The sequence below is a fragment of the Hesperophylax consimilis genome, chromosome 10 (genome assembly GCF_061612785.1).
Source record: "Hesperophylax consimilis isolate HC1 chromosome 10, BYU_Hcon_1.0, whole genome shotgun sequence".
Classification (NCBI taxonomy): Eukaryota; Metazoa; Arthropoda; class Insecta; order Trichoptera; family Limnephilidae; genus Hesperophylax; species Hesperophylax consimilis.
In genome coordinates, this window is record NC_142845.1 from 33,697,676 (window position 1) to 33,719,752 (window position 22,077).

Sequence of the window (22,077 nt, forward strand, 5' to 3'; positions counted from 1 at the left end):
TCCACCTACAATAAATCGCAGTCACCGATAACCTTGAAGATTCTGGAATAGACTTTCGCTAGAAAACTGTATCCAATTTTTTTTCAAAACGGAGACAAAGTGATTTTAACAAGTAATTAAAAGTTGCGTGATCCATTCGTAGAAAGTTATCGCAATCATCTGGTTCTGTATATAATCTCTCAATTATGTCAATTTTTTCCACCAACGCCTTTTTTTGACAAACGAAGCTAAAATCAACACACGAAAAGCTTTATCTGTTATTTACGTAAAAAGAAAGTCTTCGGCCTTGTTTGTAAAATCCGTGACGAGCAAACGTAAATTTTGACAAACACATTTGATCGTTTACAGGGTCCTCAAGTCTAAAAAATGTTAGACTCGAGTATGTAGGTATGTATATTATAATTCCAAGTATTAAAACGTGTCTAGAACAATAATAATAAATACACATTTACACATATTTAACTGCTTTGGTCACAGCCTGTAGCTTTATAAATTAAATTGTTCGTATTTTTATTTATTTATTTATTGGTAAAGGTAGGAGACAAACAGCTTATTCATAAAATATAAATATAAATATATACATGTTAAATACAGTCAAGCCAAAAAAGTCTCCTATATTAAAATTGATTGGAGATGGAGTTTTATTAATATAATCGGTCTCACTGAATAAATAATAATTCTAACTCATTCATTCCATGTATATTTGAATGGAAACCAATTTCGCCGCTGAGTTATACCTTTTAATTATAGATTTCTAATCCATTTGTCTGATATCGTACACAGTCGTCCAATTTGAATTTCAAAATGATTATAAACTTCAGTATGTATTTGAAACTAAAGGCCCGATTGGCCAAACTTTTGTATCACAAAATACACCTGCATCGCATTTCTTGGGTTCTCTTTATTCTACAATTGGTCTTAAAAATATTAGATTACCTGTCCAGATAATTTGCATAGTAGATGCAATATACGAAAACTAGCAAAAATCAGATCAGTCAGAATTTAGATCAGACAGAATTTAGATCAGTCAGAATTTAGATCAGTGAAAGATTTAGATTTGTCAAATATTTAGATTTGTCAAAAGATTTAGATCTATTAAAGATTTAGATCTGTCAAAGATTTAGATTTGTCAAAGATTTGGATCTGTCAAAGATTTGGATCTGTCAAAGATTTTGACTTGTCAAAGATTTAGATATTTCAAAAATTTAGATCTCTCAAAAATTTAGATCTGTCAAAGATATACTGTTAAGACTGAATGCTGTACAAATGAGATCCTTGAAGCGTATGTGTAGTAAAACCATGTATGATCGTGTGAAAAATGTGGAGATTCGCAAAGAATGCAAGGCGTAATGAGTAAAATTAAGAAAGGAACGCTTAGATGGTGTGGGCACGTAGAGCGAATGAGCGAAAAAAGGAGTGTACGGAGAATGTATGACGCAAATGTCAATGGTAGCAGAAGTCGAGGACGCCCGAGGAAGACATGGCATGATCAAGTGAATCAGATACTTGAGTCGGGCCATGTCAAGGGTAAGAATAATAAAAGAGCGTGTACGAGACGATGTATGGATGTGAATGAGGCAAGGAGTGTATGCCAAGACCGAGTTGTTTGGCGGTCCATCCTCTCTGCCTACCCATGCGGAGAAACGGAGTGATGGTTAGTTAGTTAGAAAGATTTAGATCTGAAAAGATTTAGACTGTAAAAAATGTGAACAAAAGAAATACGCATTGCAAATAAGAATTACACTTGTCTTATATGATTTAATACTTTTATCAGTTTAAATTTAGAAAAATTAAAAGTTGAACATTGATTAACATTACATAATATTATCTTTTTATGATTTTTGACGGCCTCCGTGGTCGAGGGGTAAGGCTCTCGACTAGTAATCCGGAAGTCGCTGGTTCAAATCCCAGCGAGGTCAAAAAAAAATAATTATTATTTTTTGGTAAACTAATGTTTAAGACAAGATTTTTTATGCATAGCACAAAGGGTAACAATTATTTTTTATATAAGCAATAATTATTAGCCTGAAACACTCATACACATTGAAAAATCTCCTGATAAAATGATGATCCTGTGTATCTAATCCTGAAAAAATGTAACAAGCAGTAATTGTTGAATGAAACACTAGTATATATTGAATTATTTCGCGGATAAGAGATAAGCCGCCATAGCTCAGTGGTAAGAGCTGTCGACCGGAAATCGAAAGGACACGGGTTTAAGTCCCGTTGGCGTCGTGTATCTTTTATCAGAAGATTTTTCAATGTGGATGAGTGTTTCAGGCTAATAATTATTGCTCATAAAAAAATTCAAAAAAATTTAATTTCAAATTTGTCTTATTTCACGCTTTAGTAATTTAAAATAATATAAGGTATATTTGCCGCACGTTTCAGAGTGAATATACTTTCAGTATCGCCCTGGTATAAGACCATCATACAGAATCGAAACGTTGCTTGTAATAGAATTAGTGACCAGACAGGTACTTCCTTACTTTCCTTCTCCTCATCTCCTTCCCACTCCTGTATCTTCATCCTCACAACATACCCCAAATGGGGTTGCAGTAGTCTCAATGACTCCAGACGATTGGCAGCATTTGGAATTGAGAATTATTTTTAATTTTATCCCATTCAGAAACTGTTTTCATGTTATCAATAACGCGATAAATAATACATTTTTACTTAAGCTTCTTAAAATATTTACAACCCAGAGAATAAAATATTATTTTTTCATAAATATAATACTAACTTAATGAGTAAAAAAAACTCAAATTGTAATATTTAATCATTGAAGACAATATTAGCGATTCTCAAATCAAAATTTGAAACAGAAAAAGATGCGGTCGCGTCTAGGCATTGAACCCAGGACCTTAGCCTTGCCTGTGCTCTGCTCTGCCATTGAGCTATTTTCTTCGGTCATATTTAATTATTTCTTATTTGAACTACCAACATTTTCTTCAATTTATTCTTAACTCATTTTTTTATTGGCGAATTAAATGAAAATATGACATAACATAAAAAGATCCAGGATTTGAACCCATGTCCTTGTCTTCCTTTGTGGTCCTGGGTTCAATTCTTAGATGCAATTGTATATATTTCTGATTTCTGTTTCAAATTTCAATTTCAAAAAATATAACTCTTTAAAAATCAACAACCTTCAAATCAATCAGTCTCCTATGAACTGACGACTATAAAAATAACTGACGTTCATTGATGTACGGTCATTAATCAAAGGTTTTTTACCGTTTCAGGGTTCCCTGCATATAATCATATTAGCATCTCAATGATACACGTGTCAATAGGAAAAATCCGTCATTTGCATGCATGTATAACCTGTCTTCTAAATAATCTATTTTATGGAAAATAAACTTTTATTAGAATATGGTAGTCGAAGGTTGTACATTTTCTTGTAATCTCTCGAACAAAGGAGAAACGTGAACATGAGATATTTTCACTGAAGTAGACGTATTACGGAAGAAATAATTGATTTTCCAACCTTCGATTAAGTCAGATAAGAGCATTTCCAACGTTTTGTATATTTTTTTTGTCTATTCGGTCTTTTACAAACATTTGATGTACTCGTACATAATAGATGCAACAGTAATTAATGAAAAAAATTGTTTATAGAAATTCAATGCAATAGAATTGTAATATGGTTAGCTTAATAATTATTAGTATTGAGTTATTTTGCTATAGCCTTCTTGTAACTATATTCAGTGAAGTGCAATTTCTGAGGAATTATTGCCCACTGCATGTAATCTTGGTATAAGTGAGTATATAAATGACTCAAAATTAAAAAGATTGTTCGATCGAATTCAATTAATTTAATTCTAGTTGGCATGTTAAAGATGATAAGAATCAATAAATCAGGGCTGTCTATATTTTTTCTTTTAAATAATAAATGCTTGCAAATCTATCTTGCATTATTTATTCATTTGAACTATTTTATTCTTTTTTGCAATCAATCAATTTGTTATTTATTTTTTATCAATTTATTTTTCATAGCTAGTAATCAAATTGCACATTTGCCCTGATGATAGACACTATAATACTGTCTGAAACGTTAGCTGAAGTAGGGGATAGCACAACACAGCGTAATCACAAAAATAAATCAGTACACCTGGAAAAATTAGTACCTATGGCTGATTTATTCAAATACTCCTAAAACCGTGATTGCAATCCATTTCCTAATAAAATATTAGTCCATAATATATCGGAACACGTGTTTACTCGTGTGCGTTTCCTGATAAATTTAATGACGAAATGTCACAAAATTGGAATATTTTTATAACATATTTATTAGGAAATCTGTCAATTCATTCGTTAAAGGCCCGCAGTCCCGTTTTTAACAGGTATACGGATAATTTGACTTTATTTTCTAATAAATTGGCAAAACTTTATATCCGTAAGTTTTCGCTGTGAATGTTGGACAAATATTTGTTCATTCTAAAAAAGGGATGCTATACAATTTGTCGTCCTATCGATTGACTTGGTTCGTAATTACTTACACTTGTATCTTTTTCGTCCACAGTTCCATCCAGAGCATCCCGAGCTCTACCCGAGAAAGACCAGACCCTCGGAGCAGCTCCTTGGCACGCCGGAGCACAGTCCCAGCTCAGGCGACTCCTGGCCAAGACGCCCAATACCAGGGTCGCCAAGAACGTCATTCTCTTCCTTGGAGATGGCATGTCCGTAGCTACCGTTTCCGCAGCCAGGGTTATGCATGGCCAGAGGTTCGGACTGCTGGGAGAAGAGTCGTCGCTTGCTTTCGAGGATTTCCCTTACACTGGACTGTCAAAGGTATCAATATTTTTTTAATCTAATGGCTCATTTAAAGTCGTTTTGAAGACATTGTATCTATTTTACTAATTAGTCGTCCAAGAACCGAAGTAAATGGATTAGACTTTCACACCTGTCCTGATGATGGATACTGTAACACTATCCAAAACGTTGGCTAAAGAAGGATGTAGTGCAACATGCCATTATACCGCAAAAATAAATGACATTAGATTAGGCTTTGTTTTCCTCACTGTCCAAATCTGGAAGATCAAATTTTCCAAACAGTTATGTAAGCGTTTTCCTCCCCCAACTTCAATTTCCAAACTTCTAACGATATTGTCTAATAGAACGTGCCTCTTTTCCGTTAGTTTTGGATAATAGGAACTATTGAGTAATCTTTCTTAAGCCTACTGAATCTCGATAAAGCTAGCGAAAAGCAGAATCAAAAATTTACGACATCTGTACCACTGTACATACTATTTTACTATTTAGCCGGTTTGTTTGGACCAATACCAAAATTCCGAAATTTATTATATCCTCCGTCATCAGCACTTGGTGAGTCATAGCCGTCTATAAAAAACGCCTCAACTCCCTCCAGTTTCTTATCTCCAACTAATTTATTTTGCTAAACAATGCGGTAATCCTCACCGCACTTTCCAGTCACCTATGTTTAAGAAGCCACATTAGTTGTCAGCTATCTTCCATTGCTACATCATATCCTGGTTATATCCTTAAAATTTCCTATCACCATTCTCCTACTTACTTTGTCTTCTTCTTCCAGACCTACTGCGTGGACAAGCAGGTGGCCGACTCTGCCTGCTCTGCCACCGCGTATCTGTGTGGTATAAAAGCCAACTACGGGACCATCGGCGTCACCGGCTCCGTGCTCAGGAAGGACTGCGGTACTTCTGCAGACCCTGACAACCACGTCACTTCCATAGCCAACTGGGCGCAGAAGGCTGGAAAAGCGACAGGTATTAAGCAAGGATCATCTTAAGAACCTCCTTTATCATTACTTTGCAGAAAAAACATATGCATAATAATGATTTGCTTTCTCCATGTTTAAATTAACACGTCTGGAACACCAATGATGCACCAGTAACAAGAATTTTTTCCCTCCCGCAAAGCGATAATGCACTAGTGATATTGGAATTTCCGTCTAGCTGTAATTTTTTGAGTTGCGATTTAAACCTCTATGCCGTGAGTTAACACAACGGTTTTATCGTTTCGTCAATTCCTAGATGAGCTATGAAGCTGTGAAAAGTAACTTTTTAAAAATAAGCTCTTTTTTTCAAGAATAATTTGTGAAAAAGAGCAGTGTTAATACTAGTGAATTATTTAGTTCATCTTATAATAATTGGCGAATCTTTGGAGAAGTGGAAGTATGATTTTTTTCTCATTATTTTATATGTAAATAATTTGGATTGATTGGATTATAATTCTAAGTGTTAATAAACTCATTGCAGGATCATCTTACATAATTAACATTTACAATACATAGTTATTACTATTTACAATACATAATTGACATTATTATCACTATGTACTTTTTACAGAGAAACATTACAGTGATTACAGCAATCTTTCAAACTAATTACATTCGGAAATTTCACAGTATTCTTTCACATAACAGATTTTAAGAATCCTAAATTGGTTGTATTGTGTAAGTTATGTATCTTAAAGATTTTAGTTCATATTTCGTAAGGTGAATTTTGGATATTATAATTTGGTTTCCTATGTTATGTTGGCGTACGTCTTGATTGTAATCAATTGAGTGTGGTTTGAGGTTTTGTGTTCATATAGTGCTTAAAGGAAGAATTTTACAGTTTCTGTAAGTGTCTTTGATGTGCTTGTTGCACCTAAAGTTACGATATTTTATAAGGCAGGTAAGGACCTCAGCTAAGGAGTTGATGTAATTGATTCATTGAAATGCTTTTCCGTAATTTAGGTTCCGACCACAAATTTGACAAATAGAGAATTGTAAAAATTAAAATCTTTTATAGATCAATCCTCTCATAATTCCAGGAATCGTCACCACGACCAGAATAACTCACGCCTCTCCCGCAGGGACTTACGGCCACACCTCCGAGAGAGACTGGGAGGCTGACAGTGACGTCATCAAGGCTGGCGCTGATCCCAATGTTTGCTCCGATCTCGCCAAGCAACTCGTCTTGGGAGATGTTGGAAAGAACTTTAAGGTGAGAACAGAATCTGGTACTTCATGTCGCTCGACTTAATTCCGATGTTTGAGGAGTGAAAAAGTGCTGGAAAGCTATTCTTTTTACATCACATTAAGCCCACACAGAAGGGCCAAAGAAAATAATTTCCCTCAGGGCACATGTCATCTTGTGTGGAGGGTCTTTTTAATGAGAGGAAGGAATCGCAAAGGTTTTGGTTATCCAATAAATGATTCCCGGGGAGGCGGTACCCAAAACCGCCTCTCAAATTGAAAGCACCCACAGCAAGATTCATAAAACTGTGACGGCTTTTCCAGAATAACTGGTACACCAAAAACGACGGAAACCAGCAGAATACCCGTTCACAGTTGTTTATATTTGCTTCATCAGAATGGGTTTCTTCGACTCGTTTTTGTGTAAGTCTACCTTTCATCTCGAAGGAGCTACAAGCATCTATTTTTTCCTCCTTTTTTATAAAGGCCACTAAACCATTAAACCCTTCATACGGCCCATACCTCAACCCGTCTCACAAGGCTGCCCAACCTGGTGGAGATATGGTTCCCCTATCTTTACCCTTTATAGACAGGGGCTCTAATTATCAAAAAGAATATCAATAAAGGCCTGTAGACCTCTCTCCAATATCTCCAGTTTTTTAGAATCCGACATCCGACAAATCATCAGAGGAACATATATATGAGCGACCTCTGCTTTTCTTTCTTTCAGTATCGCCTTAGTTAAAGACCACTGTTCAGAATTGAAACATTAATTGAAATGGTTTAAGCCATGTTGGTGACCAGCTCTGAATAGCCAGGCACATTCTTCACTACCTTTAGCCTCACAAAAACTCTAATTGAGATGCCATAGTCTCATTGTCTCCAGAACGTTTTAAGTAGTTAGGATTTTTCTCTTGTGCGGTATTCACAAAAAAAAACGCCATCCGTTTTATTCAGCATAATTCTGTGACGTATCACCAGGACTGATTGAATCCAGATCTTATAAGAATTTTACATTTTTTTCTAGATAATCCTCGGTGGCGGTCGGAAGAATTTCTTCCCTAATACCACCGTCGATCCTGACGGTGACTACGGCGTCCGCTACGACGGCGTAGACCTGATTGCGGCATGGCAGAAGGAAAAGGCTTCCAGGGGTGTCTCATCGGCCTATGTCACGGACAAGGAAAGCCTCCTGGGGGCCTCCCAGATGGCCGATTACATCTTTGGGTTATTCCACTCCGACCACATGAAGTACCATCTAGAGGCAGACTCTGCCAAGCATCCAACCTTAGCTGAGATGACGACCGTTGCGATTCAGATGCTGGCTAAGGACGATAAGGGATATTTCTTATTTGTGGAAGGTGAATAACAACTTTATAGCATATTAACGTTAGCTCAAAGTGTAATAGCCATAGTATGTTATTAAAAGAGGCGAACATACTCTCAAAAACATTTATTATTTTTTGTTGAACATGAAGAGAAATCAATATTTGCCCTCAAGATAAATTAACAGGCCTTATTAATTTAATAATGTTTTATCAGGTTCTATGATAACTCAACACAAAAACAATTGAAAAAAAGTGATTAAAATTGATCAAAAAAACTAACCTATATACCTAACCAACGCAAACTATTTAAAGTTGTTTTTGTCATTTTTTAAAGGTTTGTTCAATTTTCATTTTGATCCGGTCATCATTGTATCGATTCGCCTTGATTATCATACAAAGATTTTTCGTTGATAATGCAAAAATATTTGGATTTTCAGAAATGATTTGAAGAGATTCTTAATAAGTTAGCGAAAATCATTTTTCTCAGTGTATTGTCGTATTTATCGTATTGTAAAAAGTAAGTAGTTTCACTAAAACAAAGATGTTTTTTTGCCGTAACTAAAGAATTATTTAGATTAGCACTGCATCAGTAGCCGTAAAAAAACGTAAAATGTGATTATTTGCTTACAATATAATTTTATTGACACCTCACGGAACCCTCATTTTTTTGCAATCTTAGTACACACTTTACTTTATCAATCAATGAAGTTTATGATTTTTTCGTCTATTCTTGATCAATATCAGAAAATCTATTTGCTATTTTCGTAACACCGGGAAAGTCCCAAAAGATCACCAATCAAGCAAACAATGTCACACCAGATACCAGTCGTCAGTACGCTTCTTCATAATTACGTCTTCCCTTTTGACTTTGACTGGTTGTTTCGGAAAACTTTAACAATTCTTTAAATTTCTAGGGTAATTTTCAAGTTCTGTGATAATTTTTTTCAAGTTTTGTTACTATTTCAGTTCTTTCGAGCACCTAGCCAAAAATGATATAATAACAAAACTTGAATAAGACTTTCACAGAACCCGAAAATGAACGTTGAAATATGACGAATTGTTGAAATTCTGCGAAACAACCAATGAAAAAAACTATGTCTAACAAAAGAATTATCTTCTTCCCCAACTTTATCCATATATTATCTGTCTTGAGTTTGGCTACTCCCTCTTTTACTTCATAAAATTTGCTATTTAACCAATACAACGATTTTATTTGATCTTGTTTATATGTACATAGTGGTACATCGACTGAAATTAGTATAGAACGAAACCGAAATATAAAATTGTCTCATTCAATATGAAATTAGTTGTTATAGTGTCTGAAGTCTGAAGGAGACGAGACTATACCTTAGAATTCTTTAAGATACACCTTTATGCTGTCGATCTGACTCCAATGATATAATGCCTTTATTCCCATAGCAGTCTTCCCAATCTCTCAAAAATAAATGTGAGAAGCATTAAAAAACACAATGAAGTTATATTAGTCCAATTATTTCCTTAATTTCAGGTGGTAGAATAGACCACGGTCATCACGACAACAAAGCTAGAAAAGCTCTGGACGAGACCATCGAATTCTCCGAAGCCATCAGGGCCGCCATGTCAATAGTGGACAAGGATACCCTGGTGGTGGTCACGGCCGATCACGCGCACACCATGTCCTACGCGGGGTACGCCAAGAGAGGCTCGGACATCCTGGGCATGGGTGGCAACGGGACTGATGGTCTTCCCTACAGCACCCTAGCCTACGCCAATGGACCAAGCTACAAGCCAGAATTAGAAGGAAGGCACAATCTAACCCACGATGATATGCGTGAGTATTTTAAAACTGTTATCAAAAATAGAAACTGTTTTTCAGAAGGTTGGTTGCAGGATACTACGTTGGTAAGTAAATTGTCGTAAACTACCCTCGCATATTGCGAAATTGCCTAAGAACTTTAAAATACTCAATGCTCATCGGCCATTGTGTTATCGTGTCTCCTATTCTAGCCCGTTTAGCTCAAGACATCTCTCAAAATGATTCCTCGTTTGCCTGATCCCAGAAAATTTTTCAACAGATTTCAAATTAAAATTGGCAATTTATTATCTTGTTTTTGTTGTACCTCGTGGTGGGTCTAAGATATTTTAGCAAACTTCAATGATACTCTACAATTACGATTTTTGTATAGCTTAACAAGGCAAACTTTAGCTTTTTACTGACTTGTTCAATTTCTTATTCCAGACAACCTAAACTACACCTTCCCAGCTCCTGTGCCTCTGGAATCTGAGACACATGGCGGTGAGGACGTCGAAGTATTCGCCCACGGTCCCTGGTCCCATCTCTTCACCGGTGTCTACGAGCAGAATGTGATCCCTCACACCATGGCCTACGCAGCCTGCATTGGACCCGGAATCACAGCCTGTTCTTTACATTGATCTTACTCCCTTACGTCCAACCTACCCGCACAAAAATTCTATGAAAAATCAAAACATGAGATGTAAATATTAACACTTGTGTCGAACAATGAAAAAGAACTCATGATTGTGTGAGAATGATTTTGTACAACAGCTGTTGAGTATTATTAAAATATTTGTGACTCAATGATTATAACTTATGATTATTGTCGTTACGATTATTCTATCAGTAGTAAATAGGATTAAGAAAATGAAATAAACTTTTACACATATAAAAATGTTATTTGTTTTAATAATTATCAAAGTTCCTCAATTAAATCGACCTTTTTTGCACTGCCTTACGTCAAATTTTTCTCTTTCAACAACAAGATTTGAATGCAACTTTTTTGTTCTGAATGGTGCAATCTCACCATTCAGAACAAATTGACAGGAGTTAATGCAAAAAAAAAACAGGAGTTAATGCAAAAAAATCAATTAATTCTTTACCCTTCAGTAAATGTGAAGGATATATTGGCAATGTTGTCCTTTACCCTTCAGTTAATGTGAAGGATATATTGGCAATGTTGTCCTTTACCCCCCAGTAAATGTGAAGGATATATTGGCAATGTTGTACTTTACCCTCCAGTAAATGATTGTTTGCATAACGATTAAAGTAGTTCTGTGAAGGTACCTTCCTTGTTTACGGTCAATGCCCCCCCACCACCCACCCTCCCTCCTCTGTCAGTCTTCATCACACCGTCAGCCCGTAATAACGTGTCACGGTTCTGTATTGACAAGTTGTTCACTTCGGGGAGGGATGGAAAAGTTTTACGATTAAATAGCACAGACCGGTGAAACATTACAGGATATTATCATTGCAGAATTTGGGAAGCTGAAAGTATTTAATAAAACAAAAGTATTTGCCTCAGTATCATTGCCTTTCGAAAACAAAGATTTTTAATTTTAAGTCTGTCAGAATTTTAACTTTCGAATGAAAACCGTTTGTAAACTATAAAAAATTCTGACACTTGTCAAAAATTTAAATAATAGAAATACTTATTGCGCATCACGATTTACTAATTAATTAAAATTAAACAAATTTTGTAAGTAAATACTTTATCGTGTCTCTGCATCTCTGAAACGAGTCCATTGTAGAACCATAGAATAAAGAATAAGACCAGAAGTGCCTTGAAGCGTATTTCGCAGTTCATTTATTAGCCTAAACAAGGCCTATATTTCCATACAAAACTGTGTTTCACCATAATTACGATATTCAAATGGGATGGCAATATAGAATTTTAATCAAGTGTAAGAGAGACAGCCCACATGCTAAATGGTCTAGAACCAAAGGGTACCAAGTCAGTATGGCACATTTATAGTTCAATTTGAGTAGCGTATATAGGTACCGCTTCCGGGATTATTATATAACCAATTATATATTTAAATAAGAAAATTATATATTTAAATATACAAAATTATATATTTAAATAAGACATCAACCGATGAAAATGCCCTTGCCGACATTATCAATCAATGTGCCAGTGAAACAGATAATATACTCACCTTAAACCCGACCAACTACGATGAAATTTCTCAAACCATTAGACAGTTAAAGCCCTCTCATTCGTGCAATCATGACAAAATTTCCTCAACTATACTAAAAACAGTTGAACCCTTTATAATCCATCCATTAGTACATATCATAAACCTCAGTCTCACTAAAGGTGAATTCCCAAACAAACTCAAACTTGCCCTAGTTCAACCAATTTTTAAGTCCGGAAATCCTACTGACATAACAAACTACAGACCAATTTCTATATTATCATCATTATCAAAAATTATTGAAAAAATAGTAAAAAAAAGACTTATCGACCATCTTACAAAATATAACATACTCTCGTCAAACCAGTATGGCTTTAGAGAAGGACTCAATACAGATTCAGCTATTTTAGAACTAACATCACATATAACACAAGCCTTAGACAAAGGTGATAAATGTCTGGCAATATTTCTGGATTTAGCTAAGGCATTTGATACAGTATCTCATCCAATCCTTCTAGCCAAGCTCAAAAAAATCGGAATAAAGAATAAGGCATTTGATTGGTTCAAATCGTACCTCACAGACAGAAAGCAATGTGTTAAGCTACCATCGCATAAACCATCCCATTCAACTAGCATTAACTTTGGTGTGCCACAGGGCAGTGTACTCGGTCCCACACTTTTTCTCATTTATATCAATGACTTATGTAAACTATCTATTATTGATGGCAATATAATCACTTTCGCCGATGACACTGCCCTAGTACTAAAAAGTAAGACATGGGAAGAAACATTTCACAGAGCGGATCTAACATTGCAAATTATTAAACAGTGGTTGGATGATAATCTACTCACCTTAAACATAACTAAAACGAAATATATAACGTTTAGTCTTAATATTCCGAGTCAGCTTTCAATCAATCATACACTAAAAATACATTCTTGTAGAGATAACTCTAGTTGTCTGTGCAATCCACTAGAACGAGTAGATTCCATTAAATATTTGGGTGTAATAATTGACAATAAACTACGATGGGAAGATCACGTAATAAATGTTACAAACCGTATACGGAAACTGGCATATATCTTCAGGTCATTACGAAATATTCTTAATAAAAATACACTAAAAACGGTATACTTTTCTTTATGCCAATCAATTATATCTTACGGTATAATAGTCTGGGGAGGATGCTCTAACACGATATTAGATCCATTAATTAAAGCTCAAAAATTGATAATGCGGACTATTTACAAAGTACACTATATTCACCCCACGAAGGACTTATTTAACGACTTCAAAGTACTCAACATAAAATCCTTATACGTCAAAAACATATCCTCCTACTATAAATTCAAACATACGAAAAAAAATAATTTTGAATCGACCCATAATACAAGATATTCCAACAAATCGAATTATACTATTCCCCCAATAAAAACCTCAATGGCACAAAGACAATTTAACTTTCTTGCTCCAAAAATATTCAATAATTTAACGTTAGAAATAAAATCAATAGCCAAATACGACAGTTTCAGGAAAGCGCTCGGGGATTTTTTGATGTGTGATTGTTATAGTGTTAGTAGCCTATTCCAAGTACTCAGATAGAGGTGTATATATTGTTTATATGCGTGAGGATGCGTCATATGGGTTTATGTATACATGTGCTGTTATATGTATATAGGTATGTCTGCTGCTATATACACATGTGTGCTTGCATGCACACATATTAAAAATTATATATATAATTATGTACATTTTTACAATCTAATGCTAATTTACTTCTTTCTCCTTTCTAATTTCTATCTTCTACTTTTTATTACAATTTTTCCAAAATTTTAGCTTCATCTATAGTTACTAATTTCATATGTTTACACTAGATTTAATATTTCATACAAATTAATTACATTCAATTGGTCACCATGAAACAGGCAGCCGCCTAGTATGGTGATTCATTATATCTACTCTATGTAAATTTCATAATAATGTAACATGTATTAAATAAATAAATAAATAAAAATAAAACCAATACCTCTTCCATTATAATTTCCCTTAGGTCATATGTAATTTTTTGCGATCCTGTGTGAAGGACTTATTTTACTGAAGGGAAGAAGAAGAAATTCTGAGAAGGTAAAGGGTTTGAGGGTTGGGTAGGAATCTAGTCATCGGTTGTCCAAGAGTGACGACGGACTTATGAACATATCCCTACCACTACGGCGCAAGGCGATGGGTCTAGAGACCAGTTGGAGTTGTCAATGGGTTTCCCCAAACCAGCCTCTTCTAATCTGGCTCGCCACGCTGGTGGTGGGCAGGCGCATCCTAAACACACCTCGCCCTATGAACCCGGACACCTCTGCTAAACACCAAACGTGGCGAATCACTCGGAGTCACCTTTGGCAGAGGTGTCCCGCCTCAAAAATTGATCTGGTTTACATGATCGTGTCATATCTTCCTCGGGCGTCCCTGACTTCTACCATTCACATTCGCGTCCAATATTCTCCTTACACATGAGGAATTATTCGTTCAATTGCTCTATATGCTCAAACCATAATATAAGCGTCCCTTTCTCAATATTACTCATATTGTATTCTTTGCGAATCTACACATTTCTCATCATTCTGTCCACTCCTCAGGAATCTTATTTCTACAGCATTCAGTCCACTTTCATCCGTCGTCTGCGAGTTCCATGCCTTACTTCTATACACCAGTGTAGGTACCAGCACTCCATTGTGAACTGCTAGCTTCGCTCCTTTGGACAGTTTTATTGTTAGCGCCAACCACGTTCAGTCCTTCATTATTCTGTTGAACTTGCGAGAAGGGAAAAATGAAAATACCAACAAATGTCGGGCGATAACTTTTTGAACCGCGTGCGAATTACCTTACAATTTTTACCGACAATTAGTTTTTAATGAATCTGAATAAAAACGATGTTTTAATATTTTTTTCGCGAAATTTTCTGTTTACCAGATAATGTACGAGGCGTATCCAGAAAGTAAGTGTACTGAGGCTCTCACGACCGAATGATTTTTATTTTCGACATGTTGGATACACTTACATGTAGCCTGACTCTTCCCCTCTGCAACGTGACCAGTTCAAGGTCAGTACGTTGAGAAGTGTCGACGCGACAACACGTTTCGTGAAAAATGTCAATACAATCTCCCGCCAAGTGTGAAATACGCGGCGTCATTCGTTATCACGTTTGGAAGGGAAAACCTCCGTTTGAGGTTTATAATTTGGTGAAAACTGCATATGGTGATAAAACTATGGGTTATTATTCAAAATGTAGGTAAAAAAACATCGGGTATTTTTTCATTAGATTTCACAATAAAAATACTTGTTTTCATCATACCAGACATTACTTTTAGACAACAGACTCATTTATGACCCTTTTTATATCCTTTTGTAAGTCCGAGGTTCTCAACATAAGATGTCACCGAATATTTTTTGTAATAATATTCTATTGAATATTATTGTATTGAATATAATATGTCAATCAACATAATCTCGATACATTCTGCATATGAGGTAGCCAGCGATTGTTGGTGGGCGGTCAAAATGAACATAACACCTTTTCTTAGGCCATTTTTTCACTACACTCTCAAAGTGAACTGCTGATTATGGAGAGGTTTATGACTTATGACGTTTTACCAATTCCTTCTTCATACGAGACAATCACAAAAAAGAGTAGGAGTTTACTGATAGCCATGGACCTCACTGCTACGAGGATATTTATTCATAATAAAACCATATATTTTAGTATTCTTTATTTATTTTATTACTCTAAAAGATTTTTTTGTGTGATAAATTTTGAAACAAGGGATCAAACCCCACATCACAGTCAGGACAGTAGTACCTTGTCTCCTTCCTCACTTTTTTCCCACTTTCATTTAGTTTGGAGCGGCAAACAGCGCAACGTCTTGCAGAATTCAGTTTGCCTGTGGTAGGGGGAATTACATCAGTAAAATGTCTTTCAGTTAGACGTAAGTTGTTTGGGTTGCTTGATGGTCTTCCCCCTTTGAATGAAAAATCTGCTGCATGGTAATTTTCTAAATATTGAAAGATTACCTTTTCTCTAGATGTAGAGTTATTTGAAACACCACCCTTTTTTTTGTACAACACAAATGCATTTCAGAGTGCTTGCTCCAGAAAATGAAAAATATTTTTTTGTAATATTTTTCCCCTGTTTTCTGGTGACAGGGCGAATCACCAAATGCTGGTCAACCCGATCTACTCCACCCATCGTAAAATTGTATTCGTTTGCCATAGTTGGGCGTTGTTTACCCGATTCAGTTTGCATCAGTGGAGAGAAAAACCACATCTTTTTTTATCTCTCCACGTCATCATCATGATTTTCCCCTTTCTGTAGGCTTCGGTGTATCCACGAGTAACCTTCTTAGAAAAAAAAATATTTTGGGTATTCCTTTTCGTCTGAAACTTAGTGTTCCATGTGTGTCCGTTTTTTTTTGTTTCTAATAACTCCGCTAATTCTGGTGACGAGTAAAAATTGTCTGTTGTCAGGCAGTACCCCTTATCGAGCAATGGTCTCATTAGTGACATAACGACTTGGGAGGAGACGGGAAGATGTTTGTAGCTCTGGTCAAAAAGGGTATTTTTTACTGTATAAATAATTGTGGACCATCTTTATCCTGAGGTGGACTCACACAACATGTATGTCTTCACGCCGAATCTCCATCTTTTGAGTGGCATGTACTGTCTCCATCCTAAACGTCCTTTGTATAACATCTAACTTTTGTTTATGGTCACATTTTTCTCGGGGATATATCTTTGTTGAAATTTTTTTGCAAATATTGATACACAGGCCATAATTTGTTCAGTTTGGGATTGGGGTGGGTCGATTCGTTGTATTCAGCATTATTGCTAAAATGCAAAAAATTCTTTAGCAATTACAAACCGCCTGTATAAAAGAGTACGTGCAAAAAATGGAGCCTCAAATATCGGACTTTTGGACCGGTACATCTTTTCTTCTGGTTTCTTTACCAAACTTTGCACTAAAATGATTGCAAAAAATATTCTCATTTCGTTGATTGTTGTTGGATGCCACGAACTTACAAGGCTTCGACAAGCCTTGTAAGTTTGTGGCACCCATCCGTCCGTGGAAGGAGGAGTAGAATTGCTAAATTGCTCAGCAAATTTCTTTGATCCACTATCAGTTGCATCAGTTCTTCATCAAAAAAGTAGGTGAAGAATTCATATTCATCTTTACAATTATTGAGTGCTTCAGGAAAGCCAGATGTCGATCTAAATTCAAATGGTGGTTGCAAAACATCTCTTTCAGAATCTATATCCACCCACTCCTGAGCACTTGTAGGAACGTCTTCTACTTCGCTTTCATGTTCATCTTGTGATGTAGAAAAATCCTCACTTATAGTGGTCTCACTTCCGGAGGAGCTAATATTTTTATATTCACTCTCACTTGACATATTGGAACACAAAAAAATCAGTTATTGATAACATTAAGTACGTAAACGGTATAAAAGTCACTAATAAATAGACATACATTCACATGAAGTTCACTAAAAACACGTAACGTAATAATATTGTTATAAAAACTGCGCCACTTGCGTTGAGAACCACTGACTAGCGACGTAACTTGTATAGGAGTGATGAAAACTCACCCGTTTGCTTCGGCTGACTTCGAAATCCTAAACGGAATGACACAGGAACAAACTTGACGCGCACGAACGTATCACGAACGTTTTGTGGGTGTCGGTAAAGTTTTTTTAAACCTGAGCGTACGTGATACGGCTTGTTGCGTTTGGGTGATACTTTGACGGACGTATTACGTACGTTCGTATGCATAGGGCGGTTAAAAATGGTTCTCACCTCTTCACCCTCCGCCAAAAAGTTCAAAACCACAATTTCAGCCAAGAAAATTATGGCATCCGTATTTTGGGACTGTCAAGGCATAATTTTGATTGAATATCTGCCTCAAGGGGAGACCATCAACTCTGCAAGATACTGTGAGACCCTAAAAAAATTGCGGAAGGCGATTCAAAACAAGAGGAGAGGCATGCTGACAAAGGGAGTCAGCATGCTGCACGACAATGCCAGACCACACACGGCCAACGCAACGAAAGAACTGCTTGCTTCGTTTAAATGGGATGTCCTAAACCACCCCGCTCATTCCCCTGACCTAGCACCTTCAGATTTTTATCTCTTTACCTCCCTGAAGCTGTACATGGGTGGAAAAAGGTTTTCAACAGACGAGGAGGTAAAGGGGGAGGTGTAGAAGTGGACGAAGGGGTTGGCGGGAAACTACTTCGAGGAAGACATCAAAAAGTTGATATACCCCGCTTCACCACCTGCATTGAGAGGAATGGCGACTATGTCGAAAAATAGCTTACATATGTACTTCGGTAACCATGTAATTTTTATGTTTCAATAAAGAAAATTGTAACCTACAAAAATTCAGTACACTTACTTTCTGGATATGCCTCGTATCTTACTATTGATTTATTTTAGTGATAATACATTAAAACATATATTATTCCCAGTGAGTTTAAAAAAACTAATTTCGGGAAAGTTAACATTAATAAAATAAAAGAAATTTATTTTTACATAAGAAAACGAATTTAAAAAGGAGTTTAATGAATAGTTTACATAGATTTTAAAACAGACCAGACATAATTAACCCAGTTAAATGGAAAATATTTCATAAATACAATAAAAGAAATAAACACAGATTATTTTGGAGTTAAAAACTAATGTGTCAGTCACTAATAAAACTGCTGAGGAAATAGCTTTTTAGAGCTTTTGCCAAAGTTTTTTCGTTTGTTGCTGGAAGTTTTAGGTTACTAGGTAATGCGTTGTATTTATATTTATAATTATTTCATGTTTATATCATAAGACCTCCCAAGAACACATAACTGTCAAAAAATACAAAAATGTAAATGAATCTTGACATTCATAGAAAAATTATTTCGTAAGCAGTTATAGATGCTACATTCATAAAATAAGCAGTATAATTTACAGGGATGTTAGAGCAAGCGATTTTGATATTTTTTTACAAATTTTTTTAAAGCAAAGGGTTAAAATTCCATGGAAAAAAACCTCCAGCGTTAATGGTACTTGGGCTCGCACGTGTAGACGAGCGTCTAATGCTACGTATACTTACGCAAGCCGAACTGCTGAACTGAACCTCAACTTATGGGAAAGGAATAAAGCAACCGCAAATGACGCGAAACGCCGCTTGCAGTTGCTTCGTTCCTTTGCCGTAATTCGTGGCTCGGTTCTCTTTTAGTTTTGCAAACGCATACGTACCATAACATGGTCGTAAAAGATGCAGCACACGTTTGCTCGAAAAACCGTTCACTGGTTAATATAATTTCCAGCATTTAACCTTCGTTCAATTATGACAATAATATTTATGGATTTATGGTGCAAATGTTTCCATTTTAAAGATGGATCTTTGTTGGTGTAGAGTAGATTGCCTTAGATGTTTGCACTTTGTCATGAGAAACGACAACGATTTTAAGTTTCTTCAAAGTATTTCTGAATAAATGGAAAGCGAAAGAAGGAAACGAAGAGAACAGAGGAAATGAAAACCTCTTAAGTAGATTATATAGAAGTCCGACCTGGCAGTGCCTGGAGTCGCCTCTGAATGAGCAAAATTCTCATAAATTCTCACTTATAGGATTTCCGTTCGCCAGTCGGGTTCCATTCAGAGCTAATTCAGAGTTTGTGAAAGTTGAAAAAAATAAACATAAAATGTACAAGAAGAAATGCCGTTCAATATAAGTTAAGCATTGGATACAGGAAAGTATTTTTTTTAACATCTATGTTGTGTGCAATAGGGTCATCGGCAACAGAGATTGCTATGGAAGTTGATTATTTAAATCAACTGTTTCTGTAATGTATGGAGTATTGTAGCGGGTGTAAGTCGTTCACAATAATGATACTTGATCTTGTACTGATATTTATTGGGGAGCTGCTTGTAACAAAAGAGGGACAATCCTAGTAAGCATCGCCTTTTATAGCATTTTCCAAGCATGCTATCTCGCTTGCACTTACACACATTCATTGTTGGTGGAATTCCCGAAAAAATAAATAATGTTATTGTTGGCTGTCTCTTTTGAATGACATGTTCTTTGGTAATATAAAATAGGCAGTGATAGCTGCAGCATTCAAGTTCTTATCAGTAGCAAAAGTGCTGCAAGAAAAATAACATTTGCAGAACCACAAGAAAATAATCAAGGTGTTTAATTTTTGGGTTCTTAAGCCGTGTTGCGCTTCCTCATTCTTTGGTCAAAATTTCAGACAGCGTCACAGTGTAGTTAAGTGTCCATCATCAGGGCAGACATGTAGACTGTTGTGAAGAATGTATCAATGTGTTTCAGAATGATAATTAGTTAAATTAATGTGGTTTTCGTCGTTTAGTTTTGATGTAATATCAAATTAAATTTTTTTAACCCAATACCTGCGTTTACATGTCGGTTAATCTTTATAACGCATACTTAGTAATAATTTATTTGTCTCTGTTTTGACTCACATGTTAAAAAATGCAATTATATTTAAAAATAATTACTATTGCCCTCTTTATTGCAATTATTAAGATATAAGGTTTGAAGCTTGACTGAATATGTCGTTTTATTTAAGTTGTACTGATTTTATGATTCTATCAATAAGGTAGGACACTACTCAGTAGTTACCTGTAAACACAGGCTTCTGTAAATGTATTTTGTTACTTAGATTATTTTTTTATAAATGTGGGTAGCTTCTTTAAAAATTACTTCTTGCATATTGTACGTGGAACAACGCAGTTATCTTCAGAACTAGCCGGGGACCGAGCCGTCCTTTAACTGGGTAGGATAAAAAAGTGCCGTTTAAATAATTGTTCCATTTTAAATAAACTCAAACGAATATTTTGATAAATGGAATGCGTTTTTCTTTACCGAAGTGACCTGAAACCTAACATCACACGTTTGTAAAAAGTGACTTCGCGACATTATATTTATAAATTTGTTGATAGTTGATTATAAAAAGTTACATTTCATTCGATATCAGCCCTCCCTGAGCTACTGACTGCTTGTCTACCCAATTATGTCCAATATCTCGTTACGATCCTTTTGCAGCGTATAATGTGATGATACAACCACGATTACAAACATCACACACACACAACACACAGACGGTAAACTTTTATAATGTTACAACCTGTTAGCTGTTAGCTGGCAGCTGTTAGCCTAACAGGACATTCAATAATCGAACTAAATCTAACAAGGTGCTGAAAATGTCGGGTAATAACTGAAACTGAAATTAATTCTATTAATTCAGGAAATATTAACAAATTTGGTAAATATACATAAAATAGAGATATGCTTAACACACATTTTATTTTTAAAATATTTTGTAGAATTTAGATAATAAGGAGAAGTAAGTATTTCAATTTCCGCAAATGGAAATAATGCATTTTAATACCTATTTAAAAACCGATTGATATTTGGCGGCAATTGTTATTGATGTCAAAGTTTTAAGTATGTTTTTTTTCTTATTTTATTTGAACCAAAACATTAACCTTTGACCCTGAAATAGGTTCTTAGGTTTTCAGTTTGGGTTTAATTAAAACATAAATTAAAAAAGCTAGCCTAAAATCAATTGAGATTTGTTATGTCAAAACACAGCGTGAAGAAAATACTTCAAATTATTAGTTTTTTTTTATGAATTCGCTACTAAAATGCAATATTTTCATTTTTGGAAACTAAAATACTTACTTATCATTGTTATCTAGCTGTTACATAGTGTTTTTTTTCTATTAAAAGTGCTTATTAACCGTTACCACAAATGTAAAGTTAAATTACGAAAATATATATATATTTTTTTTTATAATACAAGTATAATCATTTATTAGGACATAGATAACTAGGTACCTATTTAAAATA

At 35.3% G+C, this 22,077-nt stretch overlaps 1 protein-coding gene across 1 annotated transcript in view; it reads left to right on the forward strand.

Moving 5' to 3' along the window:
• Positions 1 to 10,923, forward strand: part of LOC149420651 (membrane-bound alkaline phosphatase-like) — a 37,102-nt gene extending 26,179 nt beyond the window's left edge. Inside the window, exons 2-7 of the mRNA XM_089636863.1 lie at positions 4,526 to 4,794; positions 5,555 to 5,747; positions 6,799 to 6,971; positions 7,971 to 8,304; positions 9,779 to 10,081; positions 10,490 to 10,923. Of these exons, the coding sequence (XP_089492989.1) occupies positions 4,526 to 4,794; positions 5,555 to 5,747; positions 6,799 to 6,971; positions 7,971 to 8,304; positions 9,779 to 10,081; positions 10,490 to 10,683 (1,466 nt within the window). The 3' untranslated portion in view covers positions 10,684 to 10,923. The remainder of the gene's footprint in view (positions 1 to 4,525; positions 4,795 to 5,554; positions 5,748 to 6,798; positions 6,972 to 7,970; positions 8,305 to 9,778; positions 10,082 to 10,489) is intronic.
• Positions 10,924 to 22,077: the final 11,154 nt, after the last annotated feature.